Source organism: Cyanistes caeruleus, chromosome 14 (genome assembly GCF_971803275.1).
Source record: "Cyanistes caeruleus chromosome 14, bCyaCae1.hap1.1, whole genome shotgun sequence".
Lineage (NCBI taxonomy): Eukaryota > Metazoa > Chordata > Aves > Passeriformes > Paridae > Cyanistes > Cyanistes caeruleus.
In genome coordinates, this window is record NC_141714.1 from 12,400,025 (window position 1) to 12,421,818 (window position 21,794).

A 21,794-nucleotide genomic window follows, 5' to 3' on the forward strand; every position below is an offset into this window, starting at 1 on the left:
GCTGAAAAAAGAACTCCTGTTTCAAATGGGCTTCCAGAAAATAAGGAATTGTGCTACAGTTTAAAGGGCTGAATCAAACCTAGAGCAGCACAGGAGGAGTGTGTGGGTCCACCAGGAGAGAGCTTTGCCATGAGCATGGCAGAGCAATGCTGACTGCTTGCTTTATCCCTTGTGGAAGGCAGAGGGAAGCAGCACACAGAAAATCGTCTGACAAGATAAAATGAATGTAGGGACACGAAAAAACATTTCATTTAAATACTAGCCCATCTGACAGGATAAAGCAGAAGTGAGGGTACTGCACAATGCACTGGCCCCAGCAAAGGTGTGTCCCCACAGGGAAGGGTTCTGGGTATTTGCTGACACTCTGTAAAAACACAAATGAAGCCCAGTGACAGGCACTGTTCACCTTTAGGTATTTAACAAGCTCTCCTGGCACTTCCTTAGCTCCCGCCTGAACCAGCTGGCAGTAGTGGAAGAATTTGTGCAAGTGCATGTCCTGGAAGAGACAAACAAGTTCAATTCAGCAGCCTCAACATTTGTCAGCCCCTACTTCACTGCTTGCACTTAGAAATCTGGTGACTTACCTGCAGCAGTGGGCCATGCTCCCCATGACCCTGCCAGTGGCACTTTTGATCCCCAGATGCCATCTCCCAGGACTGCTCTCTGTCTTTTCCAACATACCCATCCCCTGCTCAGCCCCTGGCTCCCAACTAACTCCAGTATTAAGCACAAAACTTCCAGCAGTGTTAAAATTCTCCTGTGGTCTTTCTCCCCTGAGCTCCAGTCCCCAGCCAAAACCAGCCTGGAGAAACAGCAGCTCTCTCAACAGCTGCAACTCACAGAAACTGCTTCACCACCTGCCTCGCCAGCCTCCTACTTCCATCTGAGCCAGGCTCTCCTTGCCATTACTCTCCCTCCTCCTCCAAGGTTAAATCTAATTACTGGCTTATTTAACTCTGAAAAGCACCTGGAAATGGAACTTGGTGGGATATTCAACTGCTCTCAATGCTATACAGAGTCAGTAAATCTGCAAAACAGAGTTGGATGCTGAAAGCCATTTGCTCTGAATGTGAATGCAGCTGATGACATCCAGCCAAGGGCATTGCCCCAGGGGCAGAGCTGACAGGAGGTGCCCTAGAGAATGTGCTGGGGATCTCTGCTGCACATCACATGAAACTTAGGGAAGTCCACAACTACATCAGAACACACAAGGACTTGTAAAACTTGGAAAACTGCTTTCAAAGGCAAACCAGGACTGTTTTCTTGTGTCTGCTGTTGTCAGAGAACTTTTGTTTTAAAAAAACCCTTAATTTTATTAAGTCTAAAACTAGCTTGGACTGAACGATCTTAGAGGTTCCTGGAAGTGTCCTTCCTTTTGTTCCTTCTCACCTACAGAATTTTTCCCCATTAGTTGCAGAGAAACCTGACTACTAGTACTTATTAGGTGCTTGAAAACACAAAAAAATTAGCTGGGCCCAGGAGGGAAGGGGAGCAGGTAAAAGAGAAGGCAGGAGCAGCTGTGGGCTGGCTGGTTTTCTAAAGCTTCAGAACAAAACACTCTCAAAACTGTCATTACTTTAAAAAAAAAAAATCACCATAAACCAGACAGAACTACTTCTTCTTCTTTTTCCTCATTTATGTGCCCCCTGCGCCCCCTGTCCTACCAGAGCACTCTACAGTGCCAGCCACCACCACAAAACTTCTAATACATCTCATCCACCAACCCAAAATTTCCACACATTCCTACCATTCCAACTAAGTATTCCACAACACCAAAATCAACTACCCACAAGAAGTTTGTAAAACACAACCTCTCCTCCATCCTTTCCCATCTCAACTGAAAAAACTGTCACAGTCCCTGTTTCTGCTTTGTTATTAATGCCATAGTTATTTATTTACCTTGTTATACATACTAGTAAAAAACTGTTACTCCTACCCCCATATCTTTACCTAAGAACCCCTTAATTTCAAAATTACAATAATTCAGAAGAAAAAAGTTTACATTTTTCATTCCAAAAAAAACCTCCTACCCTCCCTAACAAACACCTGTCTTCTAAACCAAGACAGAGGTCTTTTCAACATTAATGATTCTACAGTTTGGGGAAACCTCTCACATCCACCAGTTCTGTCTTTTGCATCATTGAAGCAGGTCATTTGCTCAAATGTTTCCTTGGTCCTGCCAGTTATAGTGCAATTGGCCAAGGAAACATCTCATTCAGGCACACAATTCTCTCATCCCATCCAGCCAAGGGGCAGATCCCTGCAAGTAATCCCAGCCATGCTGCTTCAGAAATACCTGTGCTTTGCAAACCAGGCACCAGAGCCCTCTTCCCCACACCACCTATGGCTTAGCTGTAGTAGAGACTTTTCCTTTGCACTTGTGCTGGAAGTTTTTTAAGGTGTTTGACTTACCTGGGTGTAAATGGTTGAGTCCAAATGGATTCTGATTTTAAACAGTGGCTTTGCTCCATCCACCCATTTTGCATCCATGCTGGGCTGCTGTGAACAGACAACATCCAAGCACTTGGTCTCAGACTGTGGTGAGAAGGTGGCTCTGTGCAGACACCTGGCCAGAAGGTGCTGGCTGGGGTGGAATAAAGGGTTCACCCCCAGCACAAACACCACCTTCCCCCAAAAGACATGCACACAGAGCACGAGCTCACTCTCCTGCTCTGTGCCACCTGCAGCAGCCCAGCCTGACACAGAAATATCCCCTGCAACCTGCATAACCAGAGAAAGTGGAATTAAAGGTGTTCTGTCTCCCATCCCTAAGAACTTTAAGCTTTTAAGCCCTGCACTAGAGACCTTTTCAGCTGAGCAAAGAACCAAAAGAAACCTAGAATTTAAAGCAGTAACAAAAGCTCAACTTTACTCTTCCTTTTCCATTCCAGCCCGTTCCAGGTGGCCTTCCTACCTTCCGTGAGTCAGTGTCTGCGAGGCCCAGGTAGCCGGGGGGGAGGCTGGATGACACTGGCAGGTGCCGCTCCAGGGTGACGATGCGCCCGTCCTTCAGCAGCGGCGCCCAGGCAAACCCCACTGCGGAGGCAAGCACGGCAGCAGAGTCAGCACACACACGGGGAGCGTGCTCAGCTCCAAAAGAGCTCTGTCTCACCCTGGGAAATCCAAACCTGCAGCTGTGCAAGTGGCTGCAGCAAGGGATCAGCCACGTCAGTGTCATTAAATCATCTTTCACCCCGTGAACAAATTCAGACACAGCGCAGAGCAGGAGCGGTGTGAGGGGCAGGAACAGCGTGTGAGCCATGGCTGTGTGAGCCATGGCTGTGCACCACGGGGGTCCTTTGAGGACTGGATGGAGGGAGAGGCTTCCCAACCAGTGGGACCCAGGCGTGCACATGCCTAGTGTTGGTAGGGTCAGCCCCTGAGACCCTGATCTCACAGCAAGCTTGTATTGGTGACCTGCCTGACAACAGCACATTTGTGCAAGTCAAGTCAGGAATGCACAGAAAGAGTTGCCAGACTGTAACAAAAATTTGAGCTTTAATAGAAACGAAAAACATTGAGTTTATTCCATTTTAGACCTACAATTTCATATCAAGTTGCTTTTAGAAAAGAAAATTCAGATAGGCTGGTAAGTTAATCACATTTTTTCTCATGTCCCTACATTTGTTTTATCTTGGCCTTTTACACTCCAACAGAAGTAATTTAAGCATTGAACATACCTTGAGTTTCAACGGTGTCTTGTTTTTTCGATGTTGCCTTTGTATTAATTTCACAGCTGACATGATAGAAGGTGAAAAGCAAATGATGCTTTTGATGGAGGTGAATTGGAAGCTCAATTTTAATCTAAAATGATATCATGATAGATCAGACTGTATTTTTAGTTGTGGGGTAATATTTTAGTTCTATTTCACTTCACAAGTGTTATGCTGTATGCAGTTACACAAGACACATTCTTACCCATCTTAAATAACTCCCAACATTTTCATCACATTTGCAACATTACTTATTAATGGGGGTGTGTGTTTGGAGTGCACAAAGCGTGACAGTAAAGACAGCACAAAACAAACTGACATTAAAACTTGACAAAGGCTCTGGTTTTGCTGAGCCCTGCTGCTGAGGCAAAGGGCTGGTGATTATCTTTACCCATATTTCACCCAGCCCTGGGAAAAGAGGTATCCTGAAAATCCCCTTGGCATTGTAGCATCCAGGAAAATCTGCTGTTTCCCACATTTTGCTTTTACCTCATCGTAGAACTCCGGGCTCTGGTTGTGATGCAGCACGGCAGCGTACGCGTTTGTGGTCAGCAGAGGACCCCCAGGTTTGCCATATATGCACTGGAAACACAAATGAAGAGCTGAATTTGGGGTCCTGCCACCCTAAATCAGCTGGCCAAATTAAACCAGTGATCATGGAAACTCAGTGCTTTCCTCCTCCCCTGCTCAGCCTGGCTGGTACAGAACACCCAGCAGTGGCCAAATGGCAGCCCTGACAACAGGTAACATTAACCCACCTTTAATGGCCTGGCATCAGCTTCATCTGAATCCCTGAACTCAACACAGACAGCAATATTCCTTGCCTGAAATGGGGGAGAACAGGAGGATGAGCAGCAGCATCACCCTGGCCCACACCAAGCTGGCTGCAGGTCACTGCCCAGGTCACTGCCCAGGTCACCCACCTTTGCAAACACTTTCTGGTTCTCATACTTCAAGTGCAAGGGGTAGACATAGAGATGGTTTTTGTAGACAGTGAAGGGGTAACAGTATTTTGCAACTTCTGGGACAAGCTCCTCCACTTCAACTGCAATGTCCTCAGCGCCCTTCTCAAAAGGTTTTATAGGAATGTAAGAAGCTGTGAAACAATCTAGAAGAGGGTAAGAACAGAAAAAATTAGGTCTATTAGAAAAGCCTTTTGGACAGGAGATCAGCCTACAGAACCTGTGACAGGAGTTGCCAAAAGCCCATGAAATGACACTGAACACATCACAAGTCCTTTCCTTGCTTCAGTTTCTTTAAATGCAAGGTAAAGAATCAGAAACACTGACCATGTTTGTGAAAAAAAAATTCACCATACGATGTTATGGATCAAAAATGTGATATGAGATTGGTGGTAAAGCAGGCAGCTGGCTTCCTTCAGATACAGGATCTGATGGCCAAACTGTAAAGCAGTTCAGCCCCTCAGGTAAATCTCTGCACTTGGACCACATCTCCTCCACAGAATGCATCAGAAAGACTTACAAGCCAGTGGTTGTGCTGAATTACTCATTTCTGATTGCAGCCCTGAGATACTCTTGCTAATAAAACAGCAAAATCCCCCCTAGAAGCATTAACTCCTGAGGCTCAGGCCATCAGCATTTATGTTAAGATCCAAGGTCCTTACTTGTGAAGTCTAGCGGGATGTCTTTGATGATGATATTTAACTGGGCTGGAATGACCTGCTGCTTTGTCTTCTCTGGTCTGTGTTAGGAAGAAAGGAACAAGAGTGTGAACCATGAAAGCTCAGGTGCTGAGTATATCATCAGCATTTTTTTTTGCTACCTCAAAATATTTTAGAAATTGTCATCTCATGCTTACACTTAACTGTTTAAAAATGTATGTTAAAACGTCTGCCCAGCCCCTGCACCAGTCTCTCACACTTACTTCTTATACTCAGCTAAAAGCTTCAGCATATCTTCATTTGAGAGTTTGCCACTGTCTTGCTTGTACAGGGGTGAGAATTTTCCATCAGCATCAAGAGTGCCCTGGGAGTCTTTGAAAACTGGTCTGCAGAAAAGAAGCGGTGTACTTTCAAAATGCTGGTAAACATAGACACTGAGGTCTTTGGCACATCTGAAAGGCAGTTCATCAGGAAGAGCTTCACTGGCCTGTGACTGCTCCCAGTGCCACAGACCTCACTGCTCTCCCACCCTGACAGGGTGCTTGGACCCCGGCTGCAATTTGTCACTGCAATCACATGGGACATCATTACCCACTCCCTCTCTCCAGCCAGGTCAGAAGGACACATTCAGTCCATTTCCAAGCCTGGTCCACAATCACAAACATCCTTTCATTCCCTCCCACTAACACCAAGTGGTAAAGCATCTTCCCACTTGCATATGGGGTCAGAGCACAGAAATCCTCCTGAGAAAGGAGTGCATGAGAAAAACCAGTTTGGAAACATGCAACAGCTTCCTCCTGAAACCAGAGCAGGAGACTGGACTCTGCCCTGGATGAATACCAGCATCTCTGCCCTTGAAAAGAACGGCTGTCTGTGTATAATAACAACATTAAAGCATCTGCACTCCCGTTCTGTGCAAGCACTTTCCTCTGAGACCCACAGGGGAAATGTTCTGTGGATGCAACACAGTTCCCTGCACCAGCCCACTCAGCTCCTTGGTGTCCAAAGACAGCTCTTTACCCAGCAGGAACAAACCTGAACCCAAAGCCAATGCCCACCCAGAGCCCACCATTAGGCTGAGAGTCCACTTGGAAGAGGGCTGAGTGCTGGCTCCCAGGATCCAGCTGCATCCCAAAACCATCATCTCAAAGATGAGCAGCCAGCATTACAGGAACATCCAGTTCAAGAACACACATTGCAAGCAGTATAACCCCAAACTCAGCCCACTGTGACAGCTTTCTGTGTTCCTGTGTCATTCCCAGCCCTTTTGTCAGCATTAAAATGCAATTTAGCACTAGGAGGCAGTAGATGATCTTGCCTTCCTCAGACTGAGATTTAGAGAGTTAGCGCTGACATACTTATCAGTCCAAATAAAAGAATAGCAAGGGAATGGGATCACTACCTCCAGCCATTCCCAAGAACTTTAATTAAAGCAGAGTTTAAGATGGAAAACAAATTCTCTCTGATTGCCACTGCCAGGCTGGGAAGTGCTCTGCTCTCATCCTGTCCCTGGCAATGGCTGGTGCCAGGAGGGAATTTCTGCAGTGATTCCCTTGGTAGCATGGGATGGTGTATTTTGTCCCTAGAAATGTTCTGCCCTGGTAGCAGTAGCTACAGGTCAGTAGGAGGGTTACTGCCTTCCCAGCCCTAGCACTGTTTACTTTTGAATATTTTGTTTCCAATTCTAGATAGAGCATTTCAGGCCAATCCCAATTCATTCTTGGGAGTCGGAGCCAAACTCTGCCCTCGGCTGCAACTTCACTGACTTCAGTCACTTGGGCCCTTGCCCAGCCGTGTCCCAGGGCACCCCCAGCAGCTCCCACAGCGGGCAGAGCCCAGCCCGAGGCACTGACCTGGCAGCCCAGCCGAAGGGCATCCGGTACTGCCCCAGACGGCTGCACACCTGCTTGGCCACCTTATGGACCTTCTGGGCAGCCTGCAAAACACGAGAGAGGCAGGGCAGCGTGTGCCAGGACCTGGATGGTGCCCGGAGCAGCAGGGAAGGGCACTGCAGTCCCCAGGGAGGAGCAGCTCTCCGTCTGCTCCCCAGGCACCAGCGCAGCTGCCAGACGTCCCCATCTGTCACTTCACACCACCTACAGCTGTGACTTCGCAAAGCAATTGCAAACGTTGTGGGCAGCGTTCAACCTCCTCGGGATTGAACTGTCAGCGGCTTAGTGCTCTGTTTGCTGAAGGGTATTGGCTTATTTTCCAAAACCAACTGCAACTGGCTCATCCTATACGGACTTACAAACTGTGCCAAGGGAATGCCATCATTACCAGGTATTCTATAATCGACTTTTCAGGAACTACTCCTGACTGGCTGCAACAAGGCAGCGTCAGCTCCACCTGGATGGATGCAGGCTGATGCCGGTGGTGGAAGCAGCAGGACCTCTCCTTTGGTTGTCAGGAAACATTTCTTCACTCAAAGGGTTGTCAAGCATTGAACCGGCTGCCCAGGGAAGTAGCAGAGGTATGAAAAAAACACATGTAAATGTGGTGCTTAGGGACATGGTTTAGTTGTGGGGTTGACAGTGCTGGGTTTATGGTTGGACTCAATGATCTCATAGGGTTTTTCCAATATAAAGGATTCCATGATTCTATGCAGACACTTCACTCTGGGGATGAACAGTCCCGCTTTTTCCTGCCAGCCCAGGCTTTGGCTTGGTGAACTGTAATGGGGAAAGGTCTGGCCCCAAATGCTTGGCTCTTTCTAAAAATCCTCTGTCTCTATCCAGGGGAAGGAATCAAGTCTCCCAGGAGAGCCCAACTGAAGCCAGCCTGGGAACAGTGCAAAAAGAATGGGCAAAGACTGCATCTGCCCGAAGGAGACCGCAGAGCCACAGAACAAGCCGTGTTTCAGCCCACTCCACTCCCTGCAGCAGCAGACAGCATCACTCAGTGGATACTCCCATGGCCCCAGCCAGTACCTTCCCAGGGTCCGAGTTTTTCATGTAGGGCTCCACACAATGGGCAATGCTGCCCTGCAGCACCTTCTCCACACGGGCCACCAGGAAGATCTCTGCGTGCGGGTTGGTCACGGAGAACACCCCCTGCAACAGACAGGCAGCAGCTGCCACACAGCAGGACCCCAGTGTGCACCACGGGGTCTGGCCCTGACCATCCCACTGCCCCTTCCCACCAGGGATGGGCCACAGGGGCTCACCAGGCCTGAGCACGGCCAAGTCTTGGAAAACTCTCCCTGGAGCTCTGCCACTGCCAGTGAGCCCCGTGCGGCAACTTCGACACTGCCCAAAACTCAAGAGAAAAGCTGGTTCCTGGTCACCACACAATGGATAACAACACCCTTCAAGGTCACTGAAAAGCCTCAGCAGTGACACAGAATGAGGAGAAAGTGAGATATTCACCCGTTTTATGTAGCGCAGGCAGGACTCGGGGACCCCATGCACGAGGCTCTGGCCAGGGCAGTGTCCCTGCACGCCCTCTGCTCTGGGCTCCGCGTTATCCAGCAGCATGTCCCGCACAGACGGAGGGTTCAAGTCCACGTGGAAGTCAGCTGAAATCTTGCAATTACTTTTCAGGTCGAATAATGCCAAGCTTAGGAAAAAGGGCTCAACCTGGAAATTTTATCGAATATGTGTCTTAAAAAAATGCGTGGTACCGGCTCAAGAGTATCAACACTCACTGCTCTCCCTGATAAGGAAACTGGGAACCTTCTGCTTCTCTTTGTTCCTTTAGTTTGGTACACCAGTATTTTACAGGACTGTGCCACACAATCCATGCTTATTTGCTTTATAAATATACAGATCCATTTTTTCCTACACCTTTTTGCATTTTGATCTAGTCAGTTTGAACAAAGATATATGAAATATAAAGAATGAAATCCATATGTTTTTTATGTAAGTGGAAAACTATGAAGTCAGGAAGAAAATATGAACTCAATTTATTTGAGCTGTTTATCGTTTTGCAATGAGAAATCAGCTTAAGAGTGTTTATGATCACCTGCTAAAGATCACTATATTTATTTTCCAAAGTCTACCAGCTCTGGATGGCTCAACTGTGACACTCAAAATGTTCCTCAGATGCTATCCAAGGAGGAAAATAAGTTCTCCCAGCCAGGAGAGCTCAAATACAAGGCTGACACTGCTGAGGAAATGCATGTGCAAAATCTGCCAAATGGTTTGTAGCCACTGACCTTGACAGCACCAGGCAAGTGGCAATAATTCATGTAACTCTAATTCAAACATCCTAGTAGGCAGGCATCCATGGAAAGATAAAAATGCAGGCCTGAAGATAAAACTGTAGCATGCCCAAGACATTCCAGCATGACTTGGAGGCATTACATCAATGCTGAAAACGTGCTGATTAGGTCTCACTCTGGACCTGATTAAGGATGGATAACAAGAACCTTTGCTATTAGCAATGCATCCATCTGCTGGGAGTTACTGAGCCTGGTGTCGTGTATCAGAGCTGTGAGCTGCCAAGATGAAACCACAAAAAAGCCTTTGTGATTCTACCAGGCATCAGACAGGGCAGCAGCAGTAGAGATGGGGCAGTGCTGGTGCCTCTGCCTCCCCTGCTGCTCTGCACCCCTGCAGGAAAGGCTGACTCCAGCCAGAGCAAGCACAGGACATGACAGCAGGGATTTGTTTTGGGAGCAAAGACTGGAGGAGACTGGTCTGTTCAGCTTAGCAGAACAAAGGCTGAGGTGAGATGTAATAGCTGTCTACAGACATCAGAGGCTCAGAAAATACAAGAGTTTTTAGGCTAAGGCACAACTTTGGCACAATAACAAATGCATATAATCAAGTGACTGTGAATAGAGTTAGGCTGGGAGTCAGAAGAAGGTTCCAGAACAGGGAAATCCCTCACCATTAGGGGAAACAAAATAAAATACAGCCATAAGTGGTTTGGAGATGGAGCTTAATAATTTACCAACAGGACTTTGACAGGGATGCAGAATTTAGCAGACACACACTCCCCATTCCCTGTGCCCCTCAACCACAGGTTTCCCAGCAGTCTCAATTTCTGGCAGGCTGAGTCATATCAGCACAGACCCTGCCCCCAAACACGTTTTGGAACACCAAAATACCAAAGCAACCAAATCCTGCAATGACTCTGGGCCAGCAGTCACCGCCTGTCCAGGTCCCACTGGTGCTCATGGCAAAATGGGATCATTTCACACACACCCCCCAAGCCCCAGATTAATCTGACAAGGCATTTTCTTGCTGGTGAGAGGAAAAAAGACAAAGCAGGACATGCTGGAGCTCCCCTTACATTGGTGGGTCCTTCTTCTGCCCTGTCACTCAGCTGAGCGAGGAGGTTGAGGGAGAAGTCCTGGCAGCAAACCAGGAAGCGTCTGCTGCACTTTTCTTCAAAAGGCTTCACATCTGGCTCAATCCCTGAGAAATCGAGTCTCTAGACAGCAAACAAACAAATTTGTTCTCATTAAAAAAGAAAACAATCTCCAGAATAATGTTAAGGGATCACATTACTGCCAATACTATCTTTATCAATTTCTTTTTAAGTGGTCTGAAAGGTACAAGCCATTCACAAATATGTACGATTTGAGTATGTTACACAAAAGTATTCAAGACATGAATTCATGGGTATGTATCAATTTTTAGCAGCCTGTTTTGTAGAGCACAGCAAACTAAACCTCAGAGTTATTTCGGTTCCTTCCTGCATTGTTGTAACCCGGGGGATCCTCCCAAACACCACTTAGAGCTTGGGGAAGAAAGAGGAACATAAGACAACGTTAAAATCAGAAAAGTATCTTCCACCATGAAGGTATGACTAGATTAGAGATGGCCCCTGTGTCTGAAATAGAGAGAAGGCACACATGGGATTATGAGCAACATTTCAAAGTGGAAGGCATGTCCAGCAGCACAGCAGTAACAGCAGTATGGGCAGAAACAGCAAAGAGTGTCTGGCTGGGAAATCCAAAAAGGCTCAGTTATCATCACCTCCTCCCTAACCCAGAACAGCCACGCCTGGTCTGTGCCTCCACATCCACCTTCCTCAAAGAGCAGCCACACTTACAGCCAAAGACCCTCAGCCTTTGACACACCCATTGTGCTGGGGGGGACAGAGCTAGCAAACACCCCTAAATACCAGCAGGTATTTTTACTTCCCCTATTTTCTTTTCATGAGGGAAGTACGTTGCAGGTATACAGCCCTGCTCCCAGTTTCCTTAGCACCAGGCATACAAGTGTGCATGGAGCAGCACTGACTGGAGCAAGGACTGAATGCCTGGTGTTACAGCAGATCCAACTGACCCACAGCAGAATGAAGCACTCTGGGTATAGAAAGAGGGCAGTGAATTCAGCCTGACCATTTGGTTAGGTAAAAGAAGTTATCTTAGACACTCCACACTGAGTAATATTTCCATTTTTATTAACTGACTAGAATATTTCCTTGTTAAACCAGAATGTTCCATTTTACAGGTGTGAACATGCCAAACCAGAAGGAGAACCAGAAACAATGACATACCCTGGAACAGTTCTCTAAAACTCTGTTAGCAACTGCAGCTCATTCCACTGAAATCCCACACCTGGACCCTGGCAGAGAATTCAAGCTCAAAGCCAAGAAGAAAACAGGCCAATAGACAATGACCCCTACTCCAGTGCATCAGACCACCACAGGGTGTTTTTTTGTCTGTCCCTACATCTGAAAACTCCCTGAAGACTGTGGCTCCCCCTGTAAATCCCTGTCATGGCCTTTGCCACCACTGCTCTCTGTGCCAGATGTGCTGAGCCCATGAGCATTGCAGGTATCCATGCAGTACTTCTTCTACTGCTTCTTTTTGCAAGCACGAGAACCTCTCAGAGCCCCAGAGAAAATCTGGTTTGAAATCCAGCAACATCACACAAATGCCAGCAAAGCTGGAGGGAAGCCATGTGTGGAGCTGCTGCAACTCTTTCCTGAGCTATCACCTGAGCACTGACATCTCGTTCTGCTCTCACTGACAGGAATATGGGCTGCACTTCAGTTCTCCACTGGAAAACATGCTAATTCTGTGGCCATGCAAGGGGACGAGGGAGGCACGACACAGTGAACAAACCCTCACACTGGCAAATGTGGGAATGTTTACCTGGACTTCTGGGTCGAAAGAAAAGATGTTTTGTCTTCCATCATTCCTGCTCAGTTTGTTTAGTTGATCTGTTTCTCTTCCATACTAGGACAAAGGAAGGCATTGATATTAGATGGCCACACAGAGGCAACTCATTATTGGGAAAGAACTGAGTCAAAACAAAATAATTATTTTTCAGGTTGCTTTTGTGATACATGAGCTGAGGCAAAGCACTGACACGAAGCAAGGACAGTACAGAGATGTGGCTGTGCTGAAGGACAAATCAGGCAGAAGCAGACAACCACACTTGGAGGCAAGGAACAACTTGCCTCAAACCATTTCCATCCATGACAGATTCAGGTGGGATAACAGAGACTCCACCAGGACTTGGTGCCTGCCCAGCTTCCCCAGAGCTGGAGACACAGAAAGCAGAAAAGCCCTCCCACAGGTAAGCTGGACAGAAGTAGCTGTGGGTGGGGAGAGTGATCCTGCAAACACAATACCTTCATCAGCTCTGGGTGCATGCTTCTCTCCAGGCTCTCCAGGATGTTCTCTGACTTTCCCGGCGTGCTTGATTCATCATCTGCAAGGACACAAGGAACAGATGTTCAAAACAACTGCAGGAGCACAGCTCTGCCAGAAAGCATCCTGCAGTGTTTGCTAACAATAGCACAGAAACAGTTTACGGAGACTTTTCCATTCCTTGGGAGTAAGATTTTTCCATGCATTACCAGTATCAAAGTGTACTATTACAGTCTGCTAGATCTGTCCAAAGCCCAACTTCAGCACAGAGCCAATTTTCCAGGAGCCTTGAAACGCCATGGATTTCCCAGCCAGAAGAAAGGTCATGTTTCCCTCCACTTTAATTCCTCAGACTATCATCTGTGTTATACTAAGCCTCTTTGCATGATACTGTGTGTCAGCCACAATTCTTGCTTTAAATACAGTACAGTATACACTTCTCCAGACATTCTGCTTGTATCCTGCTGCAGAAGGGAGAAGGGAGATGTTTACAAACCAACCTTGCACAGATTCCACAGCATCTTTCTTCTCTTGCACCAAACTCTCAGTATTGCTCTGAATGATCTTCCTCAGAGTTACCAGCCATTCCTCCATCTCCTGCTCAGTTTCAGCTGCAAGATAGTGGCTGTACTTGTCTATTGTCTTCAGCTCAAATGCATAGCGGCGCATCTTGGGACACTGAACAAATGAGATTTAGATAACATTTTCCACAAGAACCCAGCACAGTACCTGCCACACAACTGCTCTCTGGGAAAGCATCCTGAGCTGAAATATCACAAAGGCAGGCACCCTCTCTGGCACAGCAATCCAGCTGTAATCACAGGGGGCTTCGTGGTTTGAGCAGTGCACAGGTCCATGGCCAGCTGCTCTGAGTGAAGGAAAGCCAGACTGAAGCACAGACATTGCACCAAGGAGCAGGAACAGGCTCATTCTGATGCCATCAGGCCTTTAATATTTACCCAGAGAAGCCAGGAACTGGATTTTTCTGACATGGTAAGTAATGCTGCACTCTGGGACACTTAGAGGCATCTAAAAAAAGTAAGTGGTACAACACAGCTTTTTGGAGCTGTGCTGGCCTTTCAACAGCATTTTCCAACCAGAAGCCAAGGCAAGTCTGATGCAACCTGGGAAGTACACCCCATACATCACTGAGGTGTGTGCATTACTGCTTTTACTGTGTTCAGAAAGATAAATGGAACCTCACAGCTCTGACTCATCCATGCTGAAGAAAACCACTGGGGTAATTTAAGCCGCCCTGCACCACACTCAGTGTTTGAAGCCTCTGCAGAGACAGCAAGGGCAGAAGGCAGAGCAGCAATCCACTGCTGCACTTCACTCTAGCACAACTAAGCAAGCCCAGGATTTAGACCTGTAAAAATGCTTGCTCCTAAAACCTTATGAGCCCTGAGCAGGTCCTAAACTCCAAAGGACTGCATGCTTGCATAGACTTCCCAAGATACAGTTTAAGAAACAAGAAGCTGGTGCAAGCAGCAATTAGAGGAAGGTGCCCCAGATAAGGTAATACCATTTACTTACAGGCCTATTGATCAGTTTAGCTGACCAGCTTGGGGTTAGTTTGCAATTCCATGCCTTCAGACCTCGAGAGAGCAGGCCTGTCTCAGAGCCAGCAGTCCCTGAGTCCATGTAGAGCCACACAGAAAGGACACCTACCTGAACCACATCATTGCAAGCATCCAAGAAAATGCAGCCTTTGGATTCTTTTGAAATTTTCTCATCTTTGTAGGAATTCAGAATGTAAGAGCCATCTGTGAGCTGTGACAAGTAAAAATACCTCCTCTTGAATACCTGTAAAAACACAAATTCTTGCTCAGGCAAGTACTCACTCTGCTGTACATCACAAAAAGAAGTTTCCATATCTGCCGTCCCTGCTATTGAGAAAATACTGTAACACGAAACACTGCTGACCCTGGAGTGTTGCAGATTCACCCATTTGAATATGGTTTGCTTTTACAAAGAGAGATTTCCATCATCTTCTGTAATTTTAATGTCCTTGTTATTATAAGTTTGCCCATCTAAAGCAATGCCCCAGGGCTTCCAGCTCATCTCTCAGCTGGCTCCAGCCTCATTTATCTTTACAAAGTAATGCTGCACAGTAAATTCAGATCAGTGCATTATTTGAAGATCCATCCCACCCTAGAGCAGGTATTTCCAGAGCCTTTTTCATATAGACTTCAGTTAGAATTACAAAGCAATTGTCTGGAAGACTTAGGAACAGACATTTGGAAATGCCTAGCACTCAAATGCAAGCCAAGGGACAATGCAATCCATTCAACTGCTTTGGGTTTTTTGTGGCTTTGGGTTTCTTTACACAAACCTATTTTCATGAACTGGCTTTGGCTTAGTGTCCAATTCTTTCATCAAAAACCAGTAATTTCGGGAGAACTGTTCCTGTGTTTGTACTACTGATTTTCATGAAGGAAAAAAAACCTCTCCAGTATCTCTCAACATCTTTCTTCATGCTTGTCAGCCAAAAGCTACTGGACTATAACTCAGGAGAACATTTTGGCAGCAATTGTGGCACCACCATATGCTGTAAGGAGCAGGGTGCATTGCACAGTTGCTGGGTATCTGCATTAGGAGAATCATGAAGGAAGCCAGGCCAAGCAGCACTGCAAGTATTGCTGCTGTTCTCTCTACCTGGAAGATCTACCAATAAGCACAGCATTTTTCATCCCACATGGGAGATTACAAGTAATTTCCTGCTTCTATCATTACTGACACTAGCACATGTTCAGTAAAGCCACTTGCTTGCAGAGAACTGGGAGGGAGCACCACGCCCTGACCCGTAACCCATCCCTTCTGAGAGGGAACCTCTGGCACCACTTGGATGATTAATGAGCTGTAGAGATGCTCCATGGGCTGCTGAGCTTTAAGTTTTATAAGATTTAACTAAACCTTTAGTTCAACAGAGCATAAAGATACACAGAAAGCTAAGGATGTGAAGCATTAATCCAGCCTAAACACCGATTTAGCACTTCACTGAAGCAATCTCAGGAATTTTGGCAGTGGATGCCACAGAAACCCATGACAGATCTCTCTCTAGATATTACAGGGTTGATATCCCTCGTGGTTATGGATTTCATGCTAAACTTTGCTGAACTCTGCTCAAAAGCAAATGCAGAATCAAAGAGCAAACACTGTTCCTGTGATCTGCCCCCCGTGCAAGCACTGCTGTCAGAAATCACTGTCAGAAGATGATGATCATTTGAAATGAATACTATGAACCTGTCAGCAGAGGGAACATCCCCCTCTGATCAGGCTACGGGTGCTGCTGGTGAGCACCAAGTTTGCAGAGGGATGGCTGGAGAACTGGGAAAGTGCATTTGGGCAGAGAAGGACAGAAGGACAATCCTGATGTTGCAGTGCAGGCCACCAACACAAACCAGACAGGGAGAATTGAGCCAAACCAGAGCAATTCTCTGCAAAGGAAAGGTTGCTCTGAAGTAAAGGGTGGCATCTTCAGCCTAATGAGAGTTTGCTTGTGGTTCAGCTCTCCACAGAACATACTCTGCACATGCTTAGCAACAGTGTGAGACACAAGAGCTCAGCAAAGAACCAGCATTCACAGTATGGACCCATCACAGCAGCCTCTCCAAGCGGTGAAAGATGATGGTCGAAGTCCTCAGCTTTCTCACATGTGCCTTAGAGGTGTTTTGTAAAACACAGCTCAGAGAACAGCTACTGATTCTCAGTACTTCAATAGCAGAGTTTCACTCTGGATCTTATTAATTGAACTGAAGCCTGGAGTAGCTCAGATAATTCTCTGAGAGGCAGGTCTGAGGAGCAGGCCACTGAGACCAATACCACCAGAGGCTCAGACTAGACCAGAACCAACTGATTACTTTGAGCATGAATGATACTGCCTCCAGAAGTTTCAGGGAAAAAAGTTGCTTTAAGCTTGCTTAGAAAAGCAGAGGATCAGAAAATCCTTTTCTATCACCTTCAAACCCATTTTAAAACTCAAATTAAAATTAGCCCTATGAACAGTCCTGTTCCACTTCTCCAGAAAGCATAACTCATTGAATCAAGCCTTGGAACAGTTGGGCTTTTTGAGATATATTTAATACATCCTCACAAAGCAGCCTTGGTGCAGCCATCCCTCAGCTGTACCACTGGGCATCATTCAACAATCTCTGTGCTGTAACAAGGGAGCTCCATGGTGAGACAGCAGACAGCCTCACTGCCATAGCAAAAACCTGTGGCAGAACTAGTAAGAATCTCTGCACAGTCTAAGCAGTGTCACACTGGATTACAAAGAGCAGAGAACAGGATGTCTCCTGTTCCAGGCAGCTGGTGCTTTTAGGTCAGTAATGCTACATCTCTGCAGTAATATCACCCCTGCTTTGAAAGCCAAGATTTATCATTCTATTTTAAAGCTGGCCTCTCTACATGTTTCCAACCAGCAAGGAAACTATCAATTCAGAAAGCTGTCTTTGCAGTGCAGCTGTTTCACTTATCCCAGTTGCCTTCCCCTCCTTGGCCTCAGCTGCTCATCCAGAAAACATCTTGCTTTACCAGAAGATGCTTCACCTTTTTGGTTAGCTTGCTTGTCATGGCCCAACTCACATCAGTCTTACATGCTGGGAAGGAGAGGGTCAAAAACTGTTGCCAGACTGGGTTTTCCAGTCCACCATGGGCGACAAGAGGGGCAGATGCCCATCCAAACCCAGCCCTTGTGCTCCTGGGAGCTTTGGAGATGTGGCCTGAACTTCACCTCACGCCTCGTTCATGAGTAACTGGACCAAACTCACCTTCATGGTAACAGTGATGGTGCTGTTGACATTTGCTTTGTGCAGCCAGCCCTGCTTTATCACACCACCCTTCTGGGAGCACAGCGAAGAGGAATCCTGAAAGACAGCAAACAGTGATAAAAAGAGGAGGTCAGGTAAACTGTTTCCCACAGGAAACTCCCCTTGGAAGAAGGGAATTGTCCACCCTGGAAAGCAATACCATTTTAACTACAGCAATACATGTAGAATGTATGTGCAACAGGTACAGCTATGCATACAGTGCTATCACAAAAAAAAAAATAATTGAAAAATAATAAAAAACCAGGGATATTCCTTTCCAATAAAGGGGAAAAACAGGCTAGATTGGGTCACCTTTGGAAAAAGAAAGATTACATCTATTCTGATAGGGCTGCACAGTGATTTTGCAATGAGGCAATGAACCTGTTGGTTCTTATGCAGAATTTCAAAACTTGAGGAAGATGGAAATTTTAAAGATGGTCTATTTAGGAAGTTGCAAAATGCAGAACTCTGAACTTATTCTGTCATTTCTTTTTGTCATCCTCACATTTTATATTTCAGCAAAAACCACCAAACCCCAGTAAAATAACTGAAATGTAACTGGCTGATTTCACATTTACCAAACCACAAAGTTTCAAGTGACCCAACCAGGCTGCTCTTGAAACACCAGACAGGGTTTCCATTTGCTCCAGTCCCATGGTCCCAGAAAGAAAGAATGGCTCTCCATTCATACCTAACCATGACCTCCACTAGGGAGAGAAATGAGAGCCCAAAGTGATGAAAAAATCTCACCCTAGGGCTTCCAGTGACTCAGCAGCAGAGGCAGCCTCATGAGAGAGCTGGTTTATAGAGCCTGCTGCATCCAAAGGGGCAGGTTTTCACTCTTTTCATGTCACACTTCCAGAGTACATTTTCTGACACTTTATTTCCCTGGGTAAAACAAGCTATGTTTTCTCCTTTATAATGGTTCACCTTTTTTTCATTTAAGATATTTCTTTTACTTGAATTTCCATTACACAATTCTAATGCAAATGCTCTGTTGGGAAATTGTAACAGAATCCTTTAGATATGGCCATGCCAAAAGATAGAAGCGTCAAAACATCTGTGAAAGCGCTTGGAATACTCTTCCACAACAAACCTCAGTAACTTCCCTTGTTTGAGTATTTGGGGCACTGGCCAAAAGAAGAAAGGTCTCCAAATTTTGATAGCTTATTTTTGTCCTTTTGCTTTTGTGGAAGCATGCTGATAACAGTGCACAGCAATGTCTCCAGCCCAGAGCAGATGTTTTTTTAAGAGGCAGCACCTCAAGTTACTGATGTAATGCAAACCAACAACACAGGTAAAAAAAGATTAAGGCCAAACTTAACAAAACATTTCCATTTATAAAGAAGCCAATGCAGTCCAGCCCTGAGGTGTGCTGGGACATACCTTGATAATTTGAGAAATGTGCATGAAACAGCCCCTCCAAACCTTTAGCTCTGCAATAAAGTTCCCTTTTTTACCTCTAAGTTCCTCAGCAGCAGCATATTGGTGTCATGGGAATTTTAAACAGCTGGGCTAAACCCTTCCCTCTATAAACAAAAACTTCCTAATGTCACGTGCATGGATTAATCTCCACGTGGTACTTGAAACAGGAAAACACTGCCCATTCCTTTCTGTAGCAAATGTGATATGCATGGGCAGGAAATGTGGTATCTGCATCACCCAAAATAACCAGGTCTGGGATGTCCCAACTGGCAGAACCCCCAGCTCACCCCCACAGAGGAGCTCCAGGGCTGCAAATCTTCCCCACCCCAGCTGGGCACAGATGCCAACTTCCAGAGGAAGTGAACACCTCCCAGCACTGGCACAGAATGTACAGAGCAGGACTGGCACACTGACAGCGTGCTGGGTCGAATGTGGTAAACCACAAAACTTTCCAAGAGGAGAACCCCAGAATCACAGTGTAGCTGAAAAACAGACTGCCCAGTTTTAGTTCTGGACATGAAGAGTTTTCCTTAGTAACTACTTGGCTTATCTTTTTTCCTCTTCCAATGATGCTCTGTTTCAAGGGGAAAAGCCATGAGAAATATGACTAATCTTCCAGACAACTTAGGAGACCCTTGGCTCCATGAGATTATCTTGTCATACTCTGAAATAAGTCACTGCCTCACTTTTGATCCCATTTTCACAGCAGAAAGCATCTCACCAGAAAACCATTCCTAGGAACTGAATTCTAGCTTTGCTTTATGAAGTTAACTTTATAATGTATCCCTGCTTTTTAACAGGAATACATTAAAAAAAAGACCCAAAAAAACAACCTTCTCCTTACCTCATCCTTTTCAAAGTCTTCATCAATTTCAAACACATGGCTTGGAATCTTGTCTGGCCTAAAGGATTTGCTGAAATCACAAGACATTTTCATGTTTAATGAACGGAACATGAGCATCGTATGAGCCAGCAGCTGATGCTGGATCCAGAAGCAGCAGCTGAACTGCAGCTACAGAGCACAGAAGATGAATTGCAAGAGACCTTCAGCTCCTTACAGCTGGGGAAAGCTAAGTTCTGAGTGCATTTCATGGAAATTAAGCACAAGCAGTCTAATTAGCTTTCTCTTGATAGCTGTTGGATTCTGCAGAGCTTTTGCTGACTTGCATTTATGGAACAAAGAGAGAGAGCACTCCGGTTTATCTTCCATCTTTACAAAAAAAGAAGCAAGATCAGACTACAATTTTAACATTATTTGATCAACAGTATGACTCCATTGCTGCTTCACATCCCCTCGAGACCCTCAGAACAGACCCACTACATCCAATTAAGAAGAAAAAGCATTTAACAAGCTTCCAGCACACAAGCAGCCTTGGCCGGTCCCAGAGTGTGGGCAGTGAGAGCAGAGCAGGCACCATCACAGAGAAAATAACAATCCAGCAGAAATCCAAGATGTATGTGCCTGTCTGAAAAACCCAATTAGCTCTGGAGCTGGAAGCACTGGCACAGCCCAGCCTTTCCAAGCATGTAACTCCCCAGCACTGCCAGCACCAGCAGCAATATCACATCACCCTCTCTGTACTGGGGGTACGTGGAGAACCTGCTTGGTATGGGAACATGGGCATGGCATGACAACACAAACCTCTGGCTCTAACCTGCAGAGGGAAGGGCAGGGAAAAGGGCAGACTGCTCCTGCTAAGCCCTGTGATCACACATCAGCATTCCAAGGGAGCACGACACTTACCACGGCAACATCCGAAAGTCTCCTGAGTATTCCTCATATTTGTAGTTTACCACAAACCAGTCAGAGCTGTAGGTTTTAATGCACTGAAAGGAAAACAATACAGCTCTTAGAAAGCTACAGCAAGCAAAACAAAGCCCAGCAGCAGTCTGAGAGGTTACACGCTGCTGGGTGAGGTAAGCACAAGCGGGAGGGGTGTGGGCAAGGCTGCTCCACTTGTTTCATGTAGCAGTGCAGAATTTCATGAGGAACATTTCAGCACAGAGACAAAAATCACACAGCATCTGGCCTGCCACACAGCTACAGATTTTGTATTTGCATCACTCCAAGGCTCTAAAAAAGGAGTAGTGATTTGGGAGGAGAGCATTTTCCAGAAAGCAGAAGTTTTCTGTCCTCACAAACACAGCACGTCTAACTCGACACCGACCATCGCTTTTTGTTCCACTGCACTTGAAGGGAATGGTCCTGGAGAGCAGCACTTCACAACAAACCCAGCACTCCAGATGCTCCAGGAAGGCTGTGAATGCCCTCCTTGACAGGCAGGTGGTGCAAAGCCACACACCTTGGCTGTGTACAAAATCCACTGCAAAGACACTTTGCAGATGAGATACCTGTGAGAACTCTCCTGTGCAGCAGGTCGGGCAGTGCTTCCCACAAAGGAAAAGCCAAGTGATCCACAATGCTGCGGATCAGGAGCTACAGCTGGGCATCCTGTCCAAGGGTAAAAAGTGCTGAAGGCATGGTGTCACATGGGCTTTGCACCTACCTCTTTGACAAAGAGACTCTGAGCTTTCTTTAGAGCATCTTCTGGCACCGTTGACTGGACAGTCCTTCTCTGTCGGCCGATGACTGAGATCTGCAGGAAAAAGAACATTTTTTCATCACAAACTCCTTCTTCAGGGCTTGACACTCACTTTAAATAAATGTG

The 21,794-nt window shown here is 46.2% G+C and overlaps 1 protein-coding gene across 6 annotated transcripts in view; it reads right to left on the bottom strand.

The window, feature by feature from the left end:
• DOCK11 (dedicator of cytokinesis 11) overlaps positions 1-21,794 on the bottom strand; it is a 77,543-nt gene that overhangs the window by 38,833 nt on the left and 16,916 nt on the right. For 4 of the 6 annotated variants that reach the window (XM_086850164.1, XM_086850162.1, XM_086850167.1 and 1 more), the window contains exons 3-23: positions 21,633-21,722; positions 20,870-20,952; positions 19,970-20,039; positions 17,662-17,757; positions 14,561-14,695; positions 13,390-13,567; positions 12,871-12,950; positions 12,389-12,472; positions 10,573-10,713; positions 8,703-8,912; positions 8,265-8,387; positions 7,188-7,270; positions 5,598-5,720; positions 5,338-5,414; positions 4,637-4,821; positions 4,472-4,537; positions 4,203-4,295; positions 3,681-3,804; positions 2,915-3,036; positions 2,413-2,499; positions 407-496 (exon numbers count right to left, since the gene is read on the bottom strand). In XM_086850164.1, coding sequence (XP_086706290.1) covers positions 407-496; positions 2,413-2,499; positions 2,915-3,036; positions 3,681-3,804; positions 4,203-4,295; positions 4,472-4,537; positions 4,637-4,821; positions 5,338-5,414; positions 5,598-5,720; positions 7,188-7,270; positions 8,265-8,387; positions 8,703-8,912; positions 10,573-10,713; positions 12,389-12,472; positions 12,871-12,950; positions 13,390-13,567; positions 14,561-14,695; positions 17,662-17,757; positions 19,970-20,039; positions 20,870-20,952; positions 21,633-21,722 — 2,340 coding nt within the window. The remainder of the gene's footprint in view (positions 1-406; positions 497-2,412; positions 2,500-2,914; positions 3,037-3,680; positions 3,805-4,202; positions 4,296-4,471; positions 4,538-4,636; positions 4,822-5,337; positions 5,415-5,597; positions 5,721-7,187; positions 7,271-8,264; positions 8,388-8,702; positions 8,913-10,572; positions 10,714-12,388; positions 12,473-12,870; positions 12,951-13,389; positions 13,568-14,560; positions 14,696-17,661; positions 17,758-19,969; positions 20,040-20,869; positions 20,953-21,632; positions 21,723-21,794) is intronic. The other 2 variants (XM_086850165.1, XM_086850163.1) reach the window with 1 other exon arrangement.